At 37.8% G+C, this 20,862-nt stretch overlaps 1 protein-coding gene across 1 annotated transcript; it reads right to left on the bottom strand.

Moving 5' to 3' along the window:
* Positions 1-235: 235 nt before the first annotated feature.
* On the bottom strand, positions 236-20,561 carry cd82b (CD82 molecule b). The gene is made up of 9 exons (XM_024282575.2): positions 20,363-20,561; positions 16,052-16,160; positions 14,882-14,954; positions 9,114-9,238; positions 7,853-7,927; positions 5,700-5,798; positions 4,568-4,741; positions 1,893-1,976; positions 236-1,712 (listed from the first exon to the last, which is right to left on the bottom strand). The coding sequence occupies exons 2-9, from the start codon at positions 16,112-16,114 to the stop codon at positions 1,635-1,637; spliced, it is 771 nt and encodes a 256-aa protein (XP_024138343.1). The 5' UTR covers positions 16,115-16,160; positions 20,363-20,561; the 3' UTR covers positions 236-1,634.
* Between the last annotated feature and the right edge of the window lie 301 nt (positions 20,562-20,862).

Raw genomic sequence — 20,862 nt, 5'->3', positions numbered from 1 at the left:
ATGAAACTTCAGGCATGCAGATTCATTCTAAGCATTAAATCAAAGAAAAAAAATGTTTTCCTCTCAAGTCTGCATTACAACCGTGTTTATTAGAAGAAGTGTATTAGGAGCAGATTACTTTTTAACCTTAGACTGCCATCTTCTGGCTGATTTAGGTACACAAGTAAAACTCACTTAAAGATATTCACATTTATTTGCTAAAATTATAAATATAAAATGAAAGAAAACATCAAAAGGTTTTTATGGATTCAGATTTATTTGTCATTCTCAGTAACAAAACGTAATAAAAACTGTTTCCAAACATAACTTTCAGGTTTTTTTGTATTTTTACTAAACATTTGTGTACAAAATATTTTAACAATAAGAAGCCTTCATTTTTCCTTAACTTAAATAATTATCAATTTGACTGGTCAAAGAAATTGTAACTAACTATTACTCCATTCACAGTAACAGCTTAAAATGACCTCGAGTAAAAGACTTGATGAAATATAAAAGGACAACAGATAAAAGTGCAGGCTGCTCACTAAATGACCTAAATTCATCTATAAAGAGTCTTGAAACGAAGCAGAGAGACCAAACACTAACACGTGAAGGAAAAGAGAAATAAAACCGTTTTTTAAAAAAGACAGATCAAACTTCAGGTAACAGCTGCCTCTAAATCCATGAAACTTCTGCTTGCTGTAAAGTTTTCTTTTGCTTTTGAAAGTGATGAGACTAATCGCTTTCAGGCCAAACAACTGATTCCAATCTGTTTCACAGCAAAAAGTGCTGACAAGCTGCAGATGCAGCCTCATTCTACACACCCTTGACAACAGAGGGAAACATAAACGATAGGAAATAAAACCCTTTTCATGTCAAATGCACCAAAGTGCTATAATCCCATAGACAGTAAAACGAAAGGAAAAAAAAAAAGCTAAAAATAAGGTAAAAAAACGAACATCAACGCACTTACTTCAAGCAGAACTGGCTTTTTTAGAAGCTTCTGGCTGCCAGCTGTGCACTCCCAACAGGAGGACAGATTTAGAGACGCTTTACAGATGAGAAAGGATAGGAGGAGGTGGTGGCGGCGGTGGGATTCAGCTGAGCTTAACATCAGGGTGACTGTAAGTAGGGGGGGAGCTTGATGACACGAAGCCAAAAGCCTCCACCGCAGCAACCCTGCCCTGGGCCGCTCCTCCACCCTCGGCCCCCAAAATACCAGCTTCAGGATCTGAGGAGGCTGTAATCTTTCAGAGGGTCTCCACACACACATTTGGCTGTAAAGTGCTCACTCTTAGCAACATGGCTTCATTGACGACAAATAAGTGAACAAAAACATACAAAATTAAAGACACAAGGAGAAAAAAATACATATCTGCATAGTGTCAAACAGAAATAACAGTGAGCTCTCCCACTCGAGAAAATCTCAGGAACTATAATAGGGAGAATCTATTTCCAGCATGTGTGTCAACCTTGATTTAGAGGGGAGTGTGGGACATGCTGCGCTGGGCGTGAGACGTTTACACAGCTGGGAAGATGTCAGGGACTCCAACAGCAGAGACAGCTGGTTTATATAAATGTGTGAGAGTTAAAAAAAAAAAGAGGCAAGGAGAAAAAGAGAGTCCGCTGGTCTGTGTGACGGTTTCATCTTCAGCTCAGTACTTTGGTACTTTAGTATAATCCTCCTGGACCACACTCTTGCACAGGCACATGGAGAGGATCATCCCCAGCAGCTGCAGCAAATGGAGACGTACGTTTAGCCATGAGAGTTTCAAATTGACCAAAGCACTAAAGTTTGCATCAAACTACTTTTTTATTTAAATAAGAATTTCTACCAGTAGGGGGCAGACTTCAGCAGAAATACCATGAAATAGGTTTTAGGTTCTAAAAATGAAACCATTAAAAATGTGTACCTCCACGACTGCCACACCGACACAGATGCCCAGGATCACTCCGCAGTTTTCCCGCAGCCACTTCTCCACTAAAGTGATGCAACCCTACAAAAGAAAAAAAAAACAGTTAGAAAACAGGTAAAGGAGTCTCAAATGGACGTGTGGGGAGACAAAGGAGTGGTGTCTTCCCAGCCGGACGAGCACGGAGACTTTTAAGGGCACAAAAGCTGGCTTTGGATTGAGTGGGAGAGGGAGAGAACAACAAAGCTTCGCCGGGCTGAGAGGGTGTTGAGTTTCAGAAACACACAGACCAAACAAAAGAACAGGAGAGCGCTCTTTCCCTCCCAGTGTTTGAACAAATCTCAGCACAAACGGCTCGTCTCACCTGTCAGCTGCTCACTACGTACAATAGATTTGAACTCAAGCTAGCATTACACAATTTCCTAAGCTCAGATATGTAAATATGTTTTAATTAGGGGAAAGCTGTCAGTCTGTGAAAGAACGAAAGCATGAACATAATTAAGGCTAAATGAGAGATTTACAGGTATCCCTGTGCTTTGTGCTGGACCCTAAAGATCCACTCTGATAAAATTTGGTTTTTGGTGCCTTTTAACTGTCAATGGAGGACAAAAAATAAAGAAAATTATTCTTAAGATAGCATCTCTGAATGTTTCTTTATTCAAATTGTTGTGAATCAGAACAAAAAATGCAGTTAAAAAAAAAAAAAAACTATTTATTACATAAAAAATATGATGCTCTGCTCCATTCTGATGCATCTACCTGATCCATGTACGCCATTAGAAATCCACAACTCAGGCAAATTTCTAATGAACTACTAAAAACTGCATCATCACATTTAAAGGTCCACTGGGAACGCTCTTAAAACAGATCAAAATATGATCCAAGTGGGTCTTTCCAGATAAAAATTTCTTCTGGGAAAGATACTAAAAAAAACAGCTACAAGGTTTTTTTATTTTTACAGTGAAAGTACTTTTTAAAAAGTATTTGGAGAAAACCAAACGTGTGGGATCTTCATAAAAACAGCTGTGAAAACTCTGCAGAAACAGCATCCACTCAAAGAACAGAGACCAACAGGAAGAGCAGATCTCCAAACCACCAATCATGTCAGGACCCTGAAATCCACAGAACCTCTCTCCAGTCTGTGGGGAGATTAGCAGCCAGCAGCAGGCGGATTAATATATGAACTCCTGTCATCGAGTTTGAGGAGAATCTTCTAGAACTAATGCGACGAGATTTATAAACAGCAGGTGTGGGGAAGTCATTATCCAGGTGTGTAAAAGAAAGGGTTTGATTTTAACGGGATTTATTTTCACAAATTAGCAACACAGGTTCAGTCAGTAATCAAATATTCACAAATATTTGAAAACATTTTAACTGGATTTTTTTCAAAGACATTTTCTGGCTAAATATGAATAAACTGAGTTTAAGCTCAGAAAATGTAGACGGCAAACTGTTTTTAGATCTGCCACAGTGAAGTGAAACTCACATGTGGGATTTGAATTCTTTTTAGGGCAGACGGCCTTCCTGACCTCTCTCTTTTTGTTGGACGGGACTACCTAGTAGTCCCAGGTGGTCTCCCGTCCATTCCAGGACTAACCAGGCCATGAAACTAGCAAACTGCATGCAGGTGTTGCTAAGAAAAGACTAGCACAAGTTGATAAAGTGATCAGCAGCTGGTGTGAAGACCTCTGTTAAAGCAGAGGCTTTGTGAGCTTCCTGCTTAGGGAGCATTCAAACACTGAACTAGCACTTTTATGAGCTGTAAATACCATGTTATACGCTAAAGATCAAACTGGTATGGCATTAAAAAAGACTGAAGTGGTTTGAAAATCATGTTCTCTTAAAAAAACATGAGAAAAGCTTAGGTTTGCATGTTGGAACCAAAACGACTCCACAAGACTTCTGAAGCAGCAAGAAATGAAAGCGCAGACGTTCAGCACGAAGGGGAACTTTGTCCCAATCCAAACAGAAGATACTCAGCACAGCAGTGGTGAGCAGGAATGGATGGGAATGACGGGGTCAGTGATGACCATGAACTGTGTGATACATTGATACAACTGAGAAACAGCTAAAGAAACCTCAACAAACACAAAGGACTTCACAAGCCCTTTTTTTGAGTAATCATTCCCCGTTTTCAACAAAATCCAAGTCAGACCGGAATTTTTTAGTCATTTTGAAATATATTTTGAGAATCTAAACTTAATCCTAACCTCAAAATATCCATATCACAGTGATGTAAAAAGATAAAGGAAACAACAATTTCTGTTTCATCCCCTTTAACTGTTGGAGGCGAGACCCTGATCCTCACAGGGCAGCGAGAAGAAAATGATGTCATTCGTTTCTCTCATCCTTTGATGTTGGAGTTCACAGTTTGTTCTGAATTGCTTCAGCAGAACTTTTTTCCCGCCTCTCATCTTGTTTGTGAGAAATGGGCCTGACTGGTGAGGAAAGCTGAGCGGTGTGATCTGACATGACAGTCTCATGTTCTCCTCTGCATGTGACTGCATTGTGATGCATTTGTTGTGTTGTTGTAGTATAAAGCACATGTGATTGTTCTGCAGGGGGAAGGCCCTTCTGAGGACCTGTAAGGTTCAAATATTAATTGTCAGAATCAACTTTGACTGTGTTTTTGCCACCTTGTTTTTGCTGTTACACTCTTGTGTCGTGTTGCGTACCGTTTCGTAGACGGGTAGGTCATCCGACAGGTGCTCACACAGGCCCACGCTCTTCATCTCAGAGCCGGGGAGGGACTCGTTGCGGCAGGAGCACGAGTACAGCTTCTGGGTGTTGTTCTTGATCACAAGGTTCTCAGACCAGTTCCCTGGACCAGTCCATCCACAACATTTCATCTGGAGAAAAGGGAAAATGATTTGAGAAAAAAATGGAAAAATAAGGACATAAGACAGAGATGGAATCTAATGAGATTTAAAGATGGTGACATCACATCAGGAAAGCTCTTGCTGGCAGATGTTTTTAAAAGCTGAGAGTTTTTCTCATTAAGTGAGTGATTGGGTTCTTCCCAAATTCAAAAATCAAATTTTTTTCTCACTGATGATGCCAGCTTTATCAATCTCTTCAAAAGAATGTAGCAACAACCATGTGTTTTAGCTCCAGTGCAGTTTACCTCTAATAACAGTGTTGATGTGCAACAATGAAGAGAAAGCACGACTGTCACACAGGAAGTTTATTTGGTCAATAGGTCATTTCTAATTTTGATCCTAAAAGTTCTTTAGCTCTTTAGCTCTGTGAGCTGTAGCAAATGACATCACTTCACACGTTTATTTTGAAGATGTTTCTTCACTCAAAATAAAAAGAGGAACACAAATGGTACTTCTGTTTTCACAAGGCTGCTTAAAAAAACCAAACACATCTGTTGCAAATATACGCACAACTGTAGATTTGAAGAAATCTAAACATCATTTTCACCAAGGATCATTTAATTCGAAATATGTTGAAATCTAACTGAGACAAAAATGTGTTATTAAAACTAAAAGCTTTACTGTACAAATAATAATAAGCAAGCTAAATAAAATGTGAATGTGCCAGAAAACAAGGCCTATTGAATATTGTACTGCTGTGGTAGCAGTATTGGAGGTTGAACAATAAAATCTGAATAAAAAACTGCCTGAATAACCAATCTCTAGCATAGATTTTTTTTTAAATAAAAATAAACCTGAATTTTAATTTCAACCAACAAAAATGAAAATTGGATTCAGAAATTAATAGTTTGAAATTTTAGAAGAACTTTAAACAAAAATTCATTTTGACTAAAGTCTACTTTTCAGTTTGTGAACCCGTCAAACTCACAGTTTTCTGAATGTAGTCCCACGTGTGCTCCGTGGTCCTGTTCAGCCCGGTGTAGTTGATGATCATGCCCTGCATGATGTTGGACATCTCATATTTGAGCTGGAGAAAAAAAAAAGAGTGCCATTATTACTGATTCTTGAGCAACTTTTGAATCTCTGTAATTCAATTTTCTTGCTTTGAACATGTATTAATCAGGTGTACAGTTCAGAGAAAATGAAGGGCAAAAAAACAAACAAACAAACTTTCCAACAATTCGGCTACGGCATTTATATTTGTGAAAAACACAGCGTAAAAAAAAAATCTTTAAAAAGTAAATGAGTGCATGTGAAGAAGACCACAGAGAGCTGGCTCTGATGCGTCTTCTCAGCTCTACTGAAATTAAGTGAGAACCTCACCCTATTCTGGGAACGGGCACCGCCCTGCCCTGTGGTGAGCCTTAAACACAGGGAGGCTACCGACGCTGTGCTATCAGAGACTCACTGACACAGAGACCCTTCCATACGTACAGTCACAGTGGAGGCTTTGCAGCAACAATCTCTGCCGATCTGCCGGGTTTTTGTTGTTAGGCAGGAAGAAAACCAAAGAGGCCTGAAACATGTGTGTGTTCAAACAGGACCCTCCCTTCTGAGCAAACACAAAGGTCTGCAGTGTTGTAGTTGACCAGAACAATACTGTGATAAGAATAGAATGTAGAGCGAGTCTGCTTTTGTTTATTAGCTTCACTCAGGTTTTTTTTCAAACTTGCAGAAAGTGTTGTAAACAAAATATTGTGTTCCTCAACAAGCCTTAATTAGTTATATTGTCGAAGTACAAAAAAATGTTAACATGACAAAATTTAAAATTTGAGCCAAACCTTTATGTGTGGAGTTTTTCTCTTGTACACTTTTATTGAATTAGGCGTGTTTTTAGTGCTTAGTTTGTGATTTGTTCTTTTTTTAGGTTCACTTTTTCTACATTCATACCAAATTCTGAACATGAATGACAGAGTTTAGGGAACAACTGTGCAGCAGGTCAATGTCAGTATGTGACAACAGCTTTGTCTACTTTCATTCAGCAAAGAAAAACACTACTTCAAGAGGCTACAGAGTCGTCTAAAACCGGCCCACATAAATCATAAACATGCTCCTGACTGAATAGTAGTGACATTCAGACGAGAAGACAGGAAGGATTGTTCAACCTTAGGCATCTCACTCCACTTGGATTCCTAAAGTGTGATTTATGTGTAAAAAAGCAACAATAATAATAAATAAATAATCAGCACATATTTTTGATCATTGATACTTGACTCATGTTAATGACTTTCCTAATGAAAATTATCCGTACACAGTCATTTGGGTTACCTGATTTGTTCTGATGATTTTTCTATTAAAAAAAAATAAAAAAACAGCTTAAATTCCTATAATACTTGCTTTACATTAATGACGTTTCCAATAAAATAATCAGAAAATATAAATATATTTTTGATGATGTTTGATACTCTATTTTTAGTAATTATTTTTTCTAATGGAAAATAATCAGCACATTTTGTCTGAATTTTGATAATTTTGATTTTTTTAATAACCTGAATCCAAGTTGGGAAAATATAAACATCTGTTCTTAAGTTATGAACCAGATAATGGTAAGACACAGGAAGGGAATGGTATGGACGAGGCGGAGTGAGATTATATAAATTTGCTTCCTCCCACTCCCTTTCAATCAATCTCTTAATGTCTAGGTATCCTGTGTTTGAATTGTCTTTATGGATGTAAACTTCTGATGATTGACTGCAATGCACAGGAATTATTCTTTTCTTGATTGCTTGAAATAAACCATTTCTAATCTAATTCTAATCTAATCTAATGTCTATTTTTGTCCACCAGATTCATTTCTTTGAGGATCTGAAGTTACATGGATCCTGACCTGAAACTTGTTTGTTGAACTGAAAACTATCACAGGTTTCGAAAAGGCCAAAATGGTTCATGTAAAAGACACCAGAAGCTGTGAGAGGGAACTAAAAAGTGCAAAGGTGCATGAAATTGGATTGTTTTATGGATAAAGATTAAAAAAATGCTCAATTTAGACCAAAAGATGTTACAAAACAAAGATTTAGGACTCAATCCCAAACATTAAGGAGAAAAAACAGAGCAAAAACAAATAAAGGTGGTTGTCTTTACCCGATCTCTCTGGAAGTAAATAAGAACTCCAGCGGTGACCTGAGCAATGAGGATGAGCAGGAGGCAGGTGAAATACTGGAGGAGGAGATGAAGGAAATGTCACTCATTCAAACACATTAAAAATGGAAAACAGATATTCAGCCAAACATGATCAGAAAAAGTCTAAATCAAAATTTATGGGAACCTAATTTCATACTTAAAGCAACACAAAAGCTTAAATCATACCGAAAGTTTAAATTATTATTCCTTATTGGTGAAATTTGGTTGTTTTTGCCCTGAAAGTTTGTTACTTTAACTGTATAAATGTATAAATAATTGTAACACTTTTATAACCTACATTACTCAAGGCCCCCCAACAGTTATGCCTGTTTGTGTGCAGTGCTGGGGTTTACAGTCACTGGGATAAGTAGGTCACAGCGGTTTTCCAGTTAACCCCTCACAGGTTTAACTCTGTAGAGGTCAGACACCCCTCCCCACTCTTGTTGAAACCCCCCTTACATTTCACTGGCTTTATCTGTCGCGCCACCCTCCCCTGAGCAAATCCCTGCGTGCTGCAAGCTCCCGCTCCAACACATTAGCAGAAAATGCTGAAAGGCTTAACTGTCAGCAGGAATCTGTCGTGTGCTATTGCCAAAGCTCCAGAGCCCGCATGGTCATTTTTGGATGGAGATTTCATAATTTAAACTGTTTAAAAAAGTGTGCAGATAATAGTCAAGTGTTTGATGGATGTAAGCATAAAACAAAAGTCAAGAAAAATGTATTTAGGATGTTTCTTTGTTGTAGCTTCTTAGCAATCATTTGAGAAAAGTCTGTTTATTATGATTTTAAAAGGTTCCACATTTGTCAGGAATGCACATTTGAGGAATGAGAGGCAGAGCTGACTTTTTGGGTAGCACTTATGAGCATTAAAATCCACCAAAAGATGCTACTCTGTTATTTCACCAATTAAATCCAGAATTTTAGGAGCCTTTTCTGACTCTGAGGTCCAACTGGATTGGGTGTCAACAACCTGTGGAAGATGACATATTAGTGCTGACAAGGTGAGGAAAAGGTTTTCTTGGGGAGGGACCACCACTCCCGCTTTATACATCCTCTCTCTGCTTGATTCTCTAGTTTTAAACCGTCTGTGACGGAAAACCAATAAAACGTGACCCGATGATCCCAGAGCACAAGATGGTTTGTGGAATCTAGGAAGCTCAAAGATATAATGTGGGGTCGGACCATGCATTTACAAAAGCTTAAAGACAGATAATGTCCTTACCAAACCCAGCAGACAACGGATCTCATAGATGGCTCCAATGCATCCAAAGAAGCCCATGGCCATGGACAGGGAGCCCACACCGATGAGGATGTACGAAGCCACTTTCACAGTGTGAGATGATTCATCTGCAGAAAACATGAAGAGTTTCACATCAATAGACTGTTTTAGTACACCCGAGACACAATCTAGAGCCTAGTATTAACAGAAATAGTTATGGTTTTTAACATGAAAAAGACTTGATGCAAACGAAAATGCTCATAGGCAAACAAACTGCTAAGCTATTCACAGAGCAGCCATGTCTCCGCTCAACTCGGAGCACTGAGAATATTCTCTTCCATGGAAACTTATTTTAAAACAGAAAACCACCAGAGGGAGTGAAACAAGGACAGGCCAGCCTCTGGCTAGATTAATTGATTTCTGTCTCTGGTATGTGCAGTGGAGGGATTCAAGAGGTGGAGGAGGGGGCAGGGACTGAAAATTATTGCGAGGTTGGAGAGGACAAACACTGGAGCTGCTACATGATTGTGTTATCTGGTTTGGCCGAGGCCCCACAGCGACACAGTTCTGTCTGCAGATGAAGCCAGAGTCTGAGCTTTGGGAAGCGACTCAAAGTAATAAAAAAAAGTTTGGCCTGAGCAAACCGTAGAGCTCTCTTTTTCCTAACTTCAGGGTGAAGAAGTCTAAAGAAACTGCAGGATTCCCCTTCACTGCTTTAACATTTAAGACCAAAAGATGCTAATATGTTACGAAACTCTTCAGACATCTGAGAGCATTCTGGGAATATTTCTTGAGTTGTTTATGCTGCTCTGTAAACGTTCAAATCACTGGATGTAGGCTCCAACGTCACCCAACTATCAAATTGCATGACTCTAGTTTATACTTCAAAGCGTTTTAAAGCTGAAAAATTAACTTACTCGACAGGATAGGAAGTTATTTAGAGCTTCAACCCTAATTCAGCAACAAAAATGTGACATTAAACAAGTTTTAAAGAGGGTGGTTCAAACATCGTCAAGTGCTTCCACAAGTCTGCCTGTGTGTCTACACCGGCGGTTTTGGACATAATTGAAAGCCAACATGACTCGGGTCAACATGTGCTGAGTGTTTATGTGGTAACAGGGTAGCATTTAAAGTAAGGCAGACATGCACACTGCATGTTCTATATGCAGAACCCTGCTGACACATGATTTCAGTCTTTGTATACACGAACTGCCCAAGAACAGGAAGCCAGTTTCTGTGAAGCCAAGAGCAGCAAACGCTTTTCAAAAGACAAACTGGGTGCACAATTTCTGTGCATGCTGAAAACATTTTTGAGCCACAATGTCGACACAGAAACAGCAATGTTAGAAAACTCAAACGACATGGATGTGTGTGGCTGAGTTAAAGTTTTAGCAGTGTATAGAAGTGGAAACTACTAAAGTAAATCATAAACATTGACTGTAGAAAAAAAGGCTTAATACTATTATGAATACACCCATATGATTATGGGTGATAAAAAGTGTCCTTCATGCTATTTCTCTTCGATCATTTCTACCATAATGTGTTTTCGTACTGAGAAACTTGAAACTAAAAAAATTTTTCTTATTTGTGACTTTTCAGTTACATGTTAAGTAATGAATTTTTTGTCAATTCTTTTAGAGAAAAACTAAAAATATACTTTATTGTAGTATATCGTGATACATATTGTTATTGTGATTAAAATATATTATATTGTGATATACAATTTTTTCCATATTGCCCAGCACTTCTAAACTCAAAGACTGATGAGAATAAAATACCCCAACTAAAGCTGTGGCATTTCAACAGCCATCTCTGATTTACAAACTATAGTCATAAATAGTCTTAAAAATATTTTAAAATGAGTAATTACTGTAAATTATTAAGAGCTTTATATTTTTCTTGAGTTCTCTGCATGGAACCTTTACACAACCATGCATATGAATCATCACTTCATAAATAAAATCAATCATCATGTTTCTTATTGTTGCTGAAGAGTGTAGGATTTTGTCATAGGAAATGGATGGTAGAAAAAAGGAAAAAGAAACCACAACAGGAACTTGCAGAACTTCTTTCAGTTAGCACTCAAGATGGAACCCATTACAAATTTTCTGTTTTTATAGTACCTGCTTTAAATGTTATAAAACTATCGTCTTTAAAAGGTTTCTTTATATGAGAGTAGTAATGAAGCAGATACTCCTCAATCTGCTCTATTGTGTGTCAATACAAACATATTCTTGACTTCTTCTTGCCTGCTCTCCGATGTATTATAATAAATTTCTGTGTGGGCATTTGCTAGTGATTCTATAATAGTTCATTGTGTGGTCTTTCTGGAACTTTCCATATAAAAGAGGAAGGAATGATTTGTCCTTCGAGCTGGCTGATGTGAAGGAGGGAGGACTGGAGGAGGACTGCTTGGCATCGCAGGTCTTAGTGTAAACATGGCTAGAGCTGCACATTCAGCTTACCTTAAAAGAGTAAAAGAAAGAAAAAGACTTGTGTCTATATTTAAATGTAATGGAAAATGTGGAAATCTGAATTAAAGACGAGTGGCTCAGCACTTGTAACTTTTTGCCAAGTTAGTTCATTTTTCCAAAGAGTAAAATGTCTCAGGCTTTTATTACATCAACACACAGAGAGACCCATTTTGGTGACTACAAGAACGACAAACCCACTTTTATATGCATATAAAGTCAACTTACAACATCCAAGTACACATGTAGAGAGGCACAGAAGAAGGAGCTCCTCTACAGAAAGTCTAACCTGAAACCAAAACACTGAGGCCTACTCTGTGAGGTTACGGGGACAGCTGCAAAGGTCTGTTTCACCACAGCTCGGAGAAGGGAAAGTGAAAAAAGAGAGATCCTGTTTATGATCAGGCAGAGACACAACTCGTGAGAGGAACACAAAAAGTCAATAAAGCCATGAGCCTTGAGCTTTTGTTCCACTAGAGATTTTCAACTCAAATCCTGAGATGAGTTAGAGATGACTGGTGAAGAATACAGGCCACAAAAACAAAAAGGAGGAATATCCTGAAAGAAAAGGTTTATTTTTGTCCAAGCAAAAAAAAAAAAAAAGAAAAAAAATGGGAGCATTGATCTAACACTTTGTTACATTCCAGTGACATGTTTATTACACTGGGTTGCATCTATCTATCATGCAGGATTGGGTACTCCTAGCCATGTGGCTCTACTGTCCATTTATCAATCTATTAGCCTACTTTCTGGTATTGACAAATTTAGTGGGCGTGGTGGTTGAACTGAGATGATGGGAGGTGAGAGATGCCTGCCTGCTGGTTGTTGTATTTTGTTAAAATTGTTAACCTGATGTCTTTGCTGGTGTGCTAAATCTTCCATTTACCTATTTATTCTGTTCCCTCATCTTTTCTAGTGGATTCTGACTTCACCTAAAAGTCTAAACCAGATGGAGAGAGTTTAGTCTATCATTCTTTTTTCTATCTTCCTTGGGCATGTCTTGCATTTTATTCACCTCCATTTTCCATTTTCTCATCTTCACTTTTTCCTCATGTCTGTCATGGCGACTGACATTTAACAGGATAACTAGTAACTAGTTGTTAGAATTGGGATTGATTGATGCTAATTGATTAGCAGCTTGTGTTTTTAGAGCAGGGGGTATAAATGCAGACAGAGTGGGAGGTGGTTCTGGGACACTGGAAAACAATGCGTCTCATCCACAACATGGTGTTGAAAATGGGTTAGTGTCTACAATGCTTCTAATGAATTGATTGCTCTTTATTTTGATTTGTTGCTTATTTAGGTATCTATAACTGGTACATTCCAACTAATGACTGCTGTGAAGAAGGAAGCTGATGGCGAGGAAAAGACAAAATGTCAGCCTGGAAGGACAGCAGGAAGGTAGGAATAGATACCTGGTGGGGCAATCGTGGACTAGCAACTCATAAAGGCAGTGACTCAATGTTAGGTTACGCCATTAAAGCTACGGATGAGACCTTAGTCACATGGCCCCGTACAGTGGGTTGACCCGTAGGGATTTTTTGGGTTGTCTGGGTCCGTAAAAGGCTGTACACAGGAGCGGCTGCATCTTGAGGGGAGCGCAGATGTGTCTTGCACTTACTTTGACGCTCCTGTGGCCACCTCAAGGGACGTCGTGAATTGTTGCGCGTACAGTAATTGTATTGTGAAATATTTGAAAGCATAATACAAGTGATGCTGTCAAACAGTGTCCTTACAAGACACTCTAGTCATTTTTAAGGTGCCCGTAATGGCCCCTTACGGCACTGTGTACATTCTCCACACACGATGTACAAGCAATACGCAAGTGTCCTTAGAATGCCCACACAAAGTACGCTGATTGTCTAATATCTTCATTTTCCATTTCTTCATATCACCTGAATGGCACTAATATTGTCCACAGTGCACAATATTTGAGGTGTGGAAAAATGTAAAAATCTGTACGACACACCTGTGTCTTACCTACTTTGCTCTAACTTACCCTGACATGTTGTGTAAGTGCTGACTGTAACCTGCCCGCAATACGGGCTCACCGAGCGGTCTACGATCTGGATATTTTGTACGGGCCACCAAACAAGTTGGCTCGTTTTCTGCCCACAGACAGCCCGTATCCACCAGCAAGGGCAGTTGTGACAAAGGCTTAATTCAGATCAATAATCCTAATAAGGTCAGCAAGAGCAGGAGTGGAGAATGACGCACAGTCATAGGAAGCCCTAGCATCTGATGTAGAGGACAGGCAAGTACAGATAGACCTGTCTGTGGATGGAAGAAAGAGTCTTCAGAAAAAGATCAGAGAATACAACAAAGAAGAAAAGTGAGCTTGAAGGTCAACAATAGGAGTTGTTGGACAGGGACCTAAGACAGTGCCTGCATTTCAATTTGTCAAATTGAGGAACAGATAAGCACAAGAATAAAATAAAAGAAAATGAATACAGTAAAAATACAGGAACAAAAGTTATACTGCTTCAGTCTCAAACAGAAACCAGACCCTAAAACTCCACAAAGATCCTCTGTCTTTTTTACAATCCCCAAATGTTTAAGAATGACTTACAAATTCTCAGGTTGCCAGAGGATAAAACTGTAAGAGTATTAAAAAGAATGAGGGCAAAACTAAAAGTGCAGCTCTAGAAAATACACCATGTGGCTTGAACGCACTAAAATTATTTATGACAGAGTTTATGGCAACCAAAAGTTTCCATGCACAGCAGCTTTTCTCCAGCCTTGCAAAAGAAAAGATCAGACGTGGATTTAATCTGATGGTTTCTGTTGCATTCACAGAGGATGTACTGTCATCCAATAAAAAAATAAACAGATAGATAAATAAAGAAATAAATAAGGTTGAATATTTCAGCATTTAATTTGGATACTTTGTTTCTTTCTCAAACAAAGTCAATAAATATTTGTTGCAACATCTGCTAAAAGGCAAGAATTCATCTGTGCATCAACTTAAAAGTAGGATGAATAAAAGTGTTACAATTTAGGATTACCGCTACAAATTTAATGGAATTCAAGAGCTTTTTGACCAACCTGTTCTATATGGTTCTTACCTTTTCATGCCTGGCAGGTAGGTTTTGCTTAGGCACATATTTTGATTCATTGTCCACTTAAAAATACATTAGAGAGGTCAAGAATTTCAGGATTTCCTTAATTTTACAATCTATTCCGTTTACACGGTTTTGAAGCACTTCAAGTGCTACGAGCTCTATTGTGGAGAAATTTATTACAACTGGACTAGGAAGGAAGCACGGCAGCGAGTGTTTTTCAGGGTATGACGACACTTACGGAGAACAGTGATGAAGCTCTGATTATCAAAGAGGACCCAGAGTCCAAAGCCCATGATCAATGCTCCAAAGATCTGTGAAAAAGGAAAGGAAATAGTCAGGCACTGAAGCTCATGAGAATAAAAGTTGGAATCTGTTATGATATGGATTAGGAAGAGGGGGATTTTTTTTCTTCCTTCCTTTCACATCTGGAAGTAATCAGTTCTCAACTCTTCTCGACATGCTTTGTTTATTTGTTTCTCATAGAGGCACTTTAGCAGGTTCAGAAAGGTTTAAAGCAAATGATTTGATTCATTTACAGTTAGCACCTTAAGAAAAAGAAGACTACAAAAGAACATATAAAAGAAGGAAATAAATAAATAAAAACAATGTTCAACTCTAAACTAGAAACAATAACTTCCCAGCACACAAAAGCCGCAGGGAAACGATCTGATTTAGTCATAAAGAAGTTACAAAGTGAAGAATGCAGGTGCAGTTAAACCCAGCACCAGTTTGGATGTGTGGTATAATTGTTCAGAGGTCCTCTTTATTCGTCAACTTCCTGCTTGTATTCATGCCCCCAACAATAATTAGTGCCTTGGCTTAAAAAGCTGTCCATTTGCACAGAATGCAGTCATCATTAGCCCACCACTTCCTGGCTTCCCCTCAGCCCTTATTCTAGGGAAGCGTTTGTCCACATGGACAAAAACTTGACAGACACACACGCTTCCTATTAAAACACCAGTTCAGCGCCGACTTCAAAAGGTCTGCGTCAGGTTTATGGCCCCAGACTCCTGAGAAAGTCTGGACATCTTGGAAGAGTCAGTTTTAAGGGCCTGCAGTTTTAGCACAAACTGAACTTTAATGCTGCAGCCGGTGTACAAGCAGGAGGAGGAGGGGGGGGACAAATGGAAAGCATCTGCGGATGTTTAGATCTGCCTGCGTTGCAGAGCAACAAATGATTTACTGTGCATCCCCGCCAAACTCCTTTATATGGAAAAATTGACAAATAAAGAAACAGAGATGCAAAATGTGTGAGCTGGTGCATGAATTCATGTTTTTGTATCACAGTTATCTTTAATTCTATTGTTTAATGTAGTTTGTAAGGCATTTTTTGTACTGTGAGGGTGAGAACCCATTTCGATGACAAACTAGAACACTATTTGCTTCTGTATAAAAAAAATAAACTTACAAAAAAGAGGAGATTGAAGAGGAATAGAAAGTATTTGGTGACTGTGATGCATCCCTTCCCCATGGTTGTGTGTCTGAAGGCAGAGAAGATACTTCAGTGCGTCGCTGACCTGGGAAAAAGAAGACAGATCAGATTTACGATGGGGGAGAAAAACTTCAATGACTCAACCACAGAACCAAGTTTGAAGAAGCAACCAAACAGGAACACAGAAACATCTGCACAGCTAGATTCCTGAAGAGGCGCAGCTATACTGTAGCAACGGCCCCAGCCTTATTTGTTCACAAGTTTTGTTCTCCATGGAACAACAGAAATATCACACATTCAGCTACATAGTTTATGTAGTGGTGGGCAAGTTGGAAAAAATATTGTGGGAAGAGATGTGAACTCATGATGACGATGTGAGAAACTTTGTGGTCAAGTCTAGTTCTGTCTTCACAGGAAACAAAATAATCAAACATCTCCATTTTCGTCAGGGAATTGACTCAGTAGTTTTAGTCTTAGTAACTATTAAATGAAGAACTTGAAGTCCAACACATGTAAAAAAAAAGTAATTTAATAAGTCAGTGTTAGAACTGACTGGTCTTGTGTTTGAGCATTCTTTGGAGATGTCAATAAGTTTAACTCAAACTCACATTTCATCACTTCACTGGTTTTTTTGTTTATTTTTTAGCTGTTTTACCTTCACTTATTGAGTTCTTAACAAAAACAACTGCTTTCTTGAACATAAAAATGTGAAAGAAAAACTTTTTTTTTTCTATTTCAACTCAGTCAAAACATCAAAAGGACAAAAGTACAGAAAACAATCCATAAAGATGTTCAGCCTTTGTTGTTATTTTAACTTTGAATGGGCATAGTTACAGTTAATCAGATAGCAGTCTTTTCTTTCTTTGAAAACTCCTCTTAGAGGAAAAGAAAACATTTCTCTGACGAGACTTTAGATTTTTCCCTGATTTTTCCTGAGCTTCCTCTAACATCTGTTCTACACATTAGGGCTGCACCATGTGAACATAACATGCGATCTGTGATATTAGTGACCAATATTGCAATGACAACATAACGAACACAAAGCAAGACAAAAAACAACTAAAACATATTTACCTTTTTACTGCAACGGTTTTATATAGATAAAAGTCAACATAACTTGATTGTACCCTAAAATAACCCTTCTCTACGTAGGGGGCAGGCATCTAAGACAAAAAGGGTCCATCCAAATGTGAAAAATTTACTTTGGTAAATACTCCAAGCTGCCAAAACACTGGTTGGCATTTGTGCAAACATTTAGGGTAGCCATTTATCTAAATTGATGGCATCTTTTGCGATACACGTATTGTGCAGGGTGATATCGCGATGATGCTCACTTAGCATTATTTTTTGTGCAGGCCTACTTTACATTTACAAGATCTCACTCCCCAGGGTGTTAGGGTTAAGTGTTCCCACCCAGCAGTATTTCCTCCCTGTCCACCTATTCCCTATATATCTCTATAGTCTTGTTCAAATAAGAATACATCCCCAAATTTGTTTAAATACACTCCAGTGGTGGGTTGTGACAATTCTTTAGAACATCCTGTGCATCAATGTTTAATAACCCATTTATTTAATGACAAACTGATTTTTGCTAAAGCCTTCAAGCTTTCTGCACTCTAATGCAGCATTTTGTTTTCATTGATTGATTATACATAAACATAACTATTCATCTATTAAATGTTCCTTATGGCCTAAATATTAACAGCATCCTGTTTACAAAACGGAACAGAGTGTAAAGCTCAAACCAGAGGAAGATACGACTGCTAAGTAGATAATCCTCAAAGGAGATTGCTGTTGAGATTGTTGAGTAGCAGCTTGGATTAAAAAAAGCTTAGTTATGATAACCATCCTTCACAGATTGAGCCTCAACACTTTCTTACAACGAAGGAATCTCTCATTACTTTAAAGAAAATAATCCACAGAACTGAATTTTGTTACCAATTGTGGCTATATGTTCCCATTTTTGAAAAATGTCAATGCTGAATACAGAAATAAAAAAAATGTTCTGTTATTTATTAAAGAAATAATTGAGTACAGATTAAATAACATTCTAAAAGTACTTAAAATGGAAACCTCAAAAGGTCATTGGCAAAACCGACAAATAAAGTATGTTTCTCTTTTGCCCCCTGTAGCGCCATTGTGTCTTTATGTGACATCACTACTTACATCAAAGCAGCAGAAAAGTCTTTAAAAAAAAAGAAACAGAAAAGAAAAGAGGAAAACAAATCTGTTCAGAGTGCAGAAAGATTGGATCTGGAGAATTCAGACTTCGGAATTTATCCATTGAAAAATCCTTTACATAGACAGCTACCACACATTATTTAAATGGTTAACTGTAATCAGTTTTACTTAAAGGTCAGAAGTAAAATTAAATAAAGCACAATTTAAAAAATAAAGTGTATGGCTTGTGATTAAAAACAAAACAATGTCCTTTCAGTTCTGTCAATTGCAGAAGTGTGTCACTGGTGTTGGAAAAAGAGGTCACAACAGGTTAACACGGGATGTGGGTCAACTCATAATGTTTGCTGCGTATGAAAAAAGTCAATGAATAAATCAAAGTATGAAAAAAATAAGTAAGTAAGAGGAATTCACAAAACTGAAAAGATGTAAAAATATGCTTTTCTTAATTTCTAATGTGAAGAAGTTCAATTTGTTTGGAGGATCTGTAACACATTAAGTTAACGAACTGTGTTTATTATTTATTTTAAATATATATGTGCAAATTGTTTCCACATCAGTTAATCTGCACTTCCTACAGCTTTTCTTTTTTCTGTTAAAAACTATCTTTAAAAGGAACTCTTAAACAGCATCCTCAATCTACCACACAAAAGAACCAGCCTTTTCTGACTTGTGAATTGAAGCCATTAAAACTATAGCTAAGAGCAAAGCATAAAGTAGCTGCTAGAAATTTGATCCTGAAGGACGCTAACACATTTAATTCTCCAACAAAAACAAACATTATACTACGTTATGAAGAAGCATCATAATAAAAGTGGACTTTAATGAGTGCGTCCTAACAACTGATTGTTTTCCCATTTTCCTAAATACCAAAGTTTGCCATCAAAGATGGTGATGACTACAGAACTCTTTCTATTGCTTCTTTAGAATAACAGGACACATGACTCCAGCTTTGGCCCACCTTTATTTAAAACGAACACTTCATTCTCTAATTCTTATAATAATAGCGTTATTAAGTGGAAACAGGTAGAGAATGTTAAGAAGAGCTTTATTTTATGACTTTGTAGTAAGTAACAAGGAAGTTTCCTGCCTATTCTCTTCCAAAAAATGAAAAAATAATGAAACAACAAAACCAAGTGGAAAGTGAGATGTTTCAACAGCGCAGTATAGAAATCCCCAAACCATGATCTTCTTTGTTGTTAAGAAAAAAAAGAACCTTACAAAATCCCCGATATGTGTATGCAATCCAGTAAAGAGCAAAAGTTAAACGTTTCAAAAAAAAGTCACCTGACCTTCCCCAATTCTTTCACCTCCAAGTTATAACCATTTTAATAACGAATTTTCAGGTATAGGATTCAGCATTCGGCACAAAAAGGCAGGCAAGCCTTTTCCTATGTGACCCACTTTAAATATCTGTTAGGTTATGAGCTGAAGGGGAAAAACACACACTAAAAATACATCTTTGAGAAATTAAAAACCTTCATCCCACACTTTTACTTTCACATCTAAAATAAAGTTACTTTTACTTTTGTTAGATCAGTTATGAACGCCATTTTTTCAAAGAAAGGGCTTTCTCTTCCAGGATTTTCAGTGTATGGGGAAAAAACAGTCAGTAGTATGTGTGTATACATGTTATTCCATAGAATAGAGGAACTTGTGGTTTTAACTGAGAAAGAAAAGTTTTCTTACATCACAACTTTGGTTATTATAACCCTATATTGTTCAAGTGCTTTTTAATTAGTGTTCTACGATTAATTTTTCAAAAGTAAGGTCACTCTGTAATTAATAAAACAACAATAAAGCAGCTTTCCTTGAGGCAGTTCGATGCTTCACATCTAGAGTTAGCGGTCCGCCATAGCCAGAAGATTTTAGCCTCAAACACTTAAACATTTCAAGGCGCGAGGAACCGTCAAAACACTCTACGTTTCCACACTTTAGTTCACTCCAAAGGTTGTAAAAACTTTAAAGCTCCCCGTTAAAAATCCTTCGTTCACCCGACAAATCCGAACTAGACTTAAACTCAACTTTAGAGGAGCGCGTGAACGATGAAATAAGACATTTGTGGAGGTTAAGCTAGCTTTAGCCGTATGAAAATGAAAGAAAACTTACTTTGAATTTGCTCTCCAGAAACGCTCCGAGTCGGTACAGGAGTCTACGGGTCTGCTCTGACGCTCTCCGTGGGACAAAATAGAGCTTCTGTGTGGGAGTGCGTGTGTGTGGGTGGAGGAAACAACCCCACCACGCGGTGACTGGCACTAGTTTAACTCTCTCCTCTCCTTCGCCACGAGACTTTAGCTTGGAAGATACCATTCTGTCAACCACCTCCTCACACTGAGTAAAACTTAGAAAAAATATTTAAATGTTTAAGTAAAAGCTTAAAAAGGGCGGAAGGACATTTCTTACACACAATAATAAGCACATATTGAAAAAATAAATAATTAAAAAAATATTTACAGGCAAAATTTGTATGTAAAATTGTGCTGAATGGTACATAGATGGCCCATTCCAATCGAATTTTTTTGTGTGTCTTTAACGTGTTCTTGCAGCATATTTCGCATGACAGAGGATATATTTAAATAATTTAAGACTACAACTGTGTTTTTTGAGTA

The sequence above is a fragment of the Oryzias melastigma genome, linkage group LG6 (genome assembly GCF_002922805.2).
Source record: "Oryzias melastigma strain HK-1 linkage group LG6, ASM292280v2, whole genome shotgun sequence".
NCBI classification, from domain to species: domain Eukaryota; kingdom Metazoa; phylum Chordata; class Actinopteri; order Beloniformes; family Adrianichthyidae; genus Oryzias; species Oryzias melastigma.
Note: the sequence above shows the minus strand (reverse complement) of the source record. Positions and strands in the feature narration are given on the sequence as shown.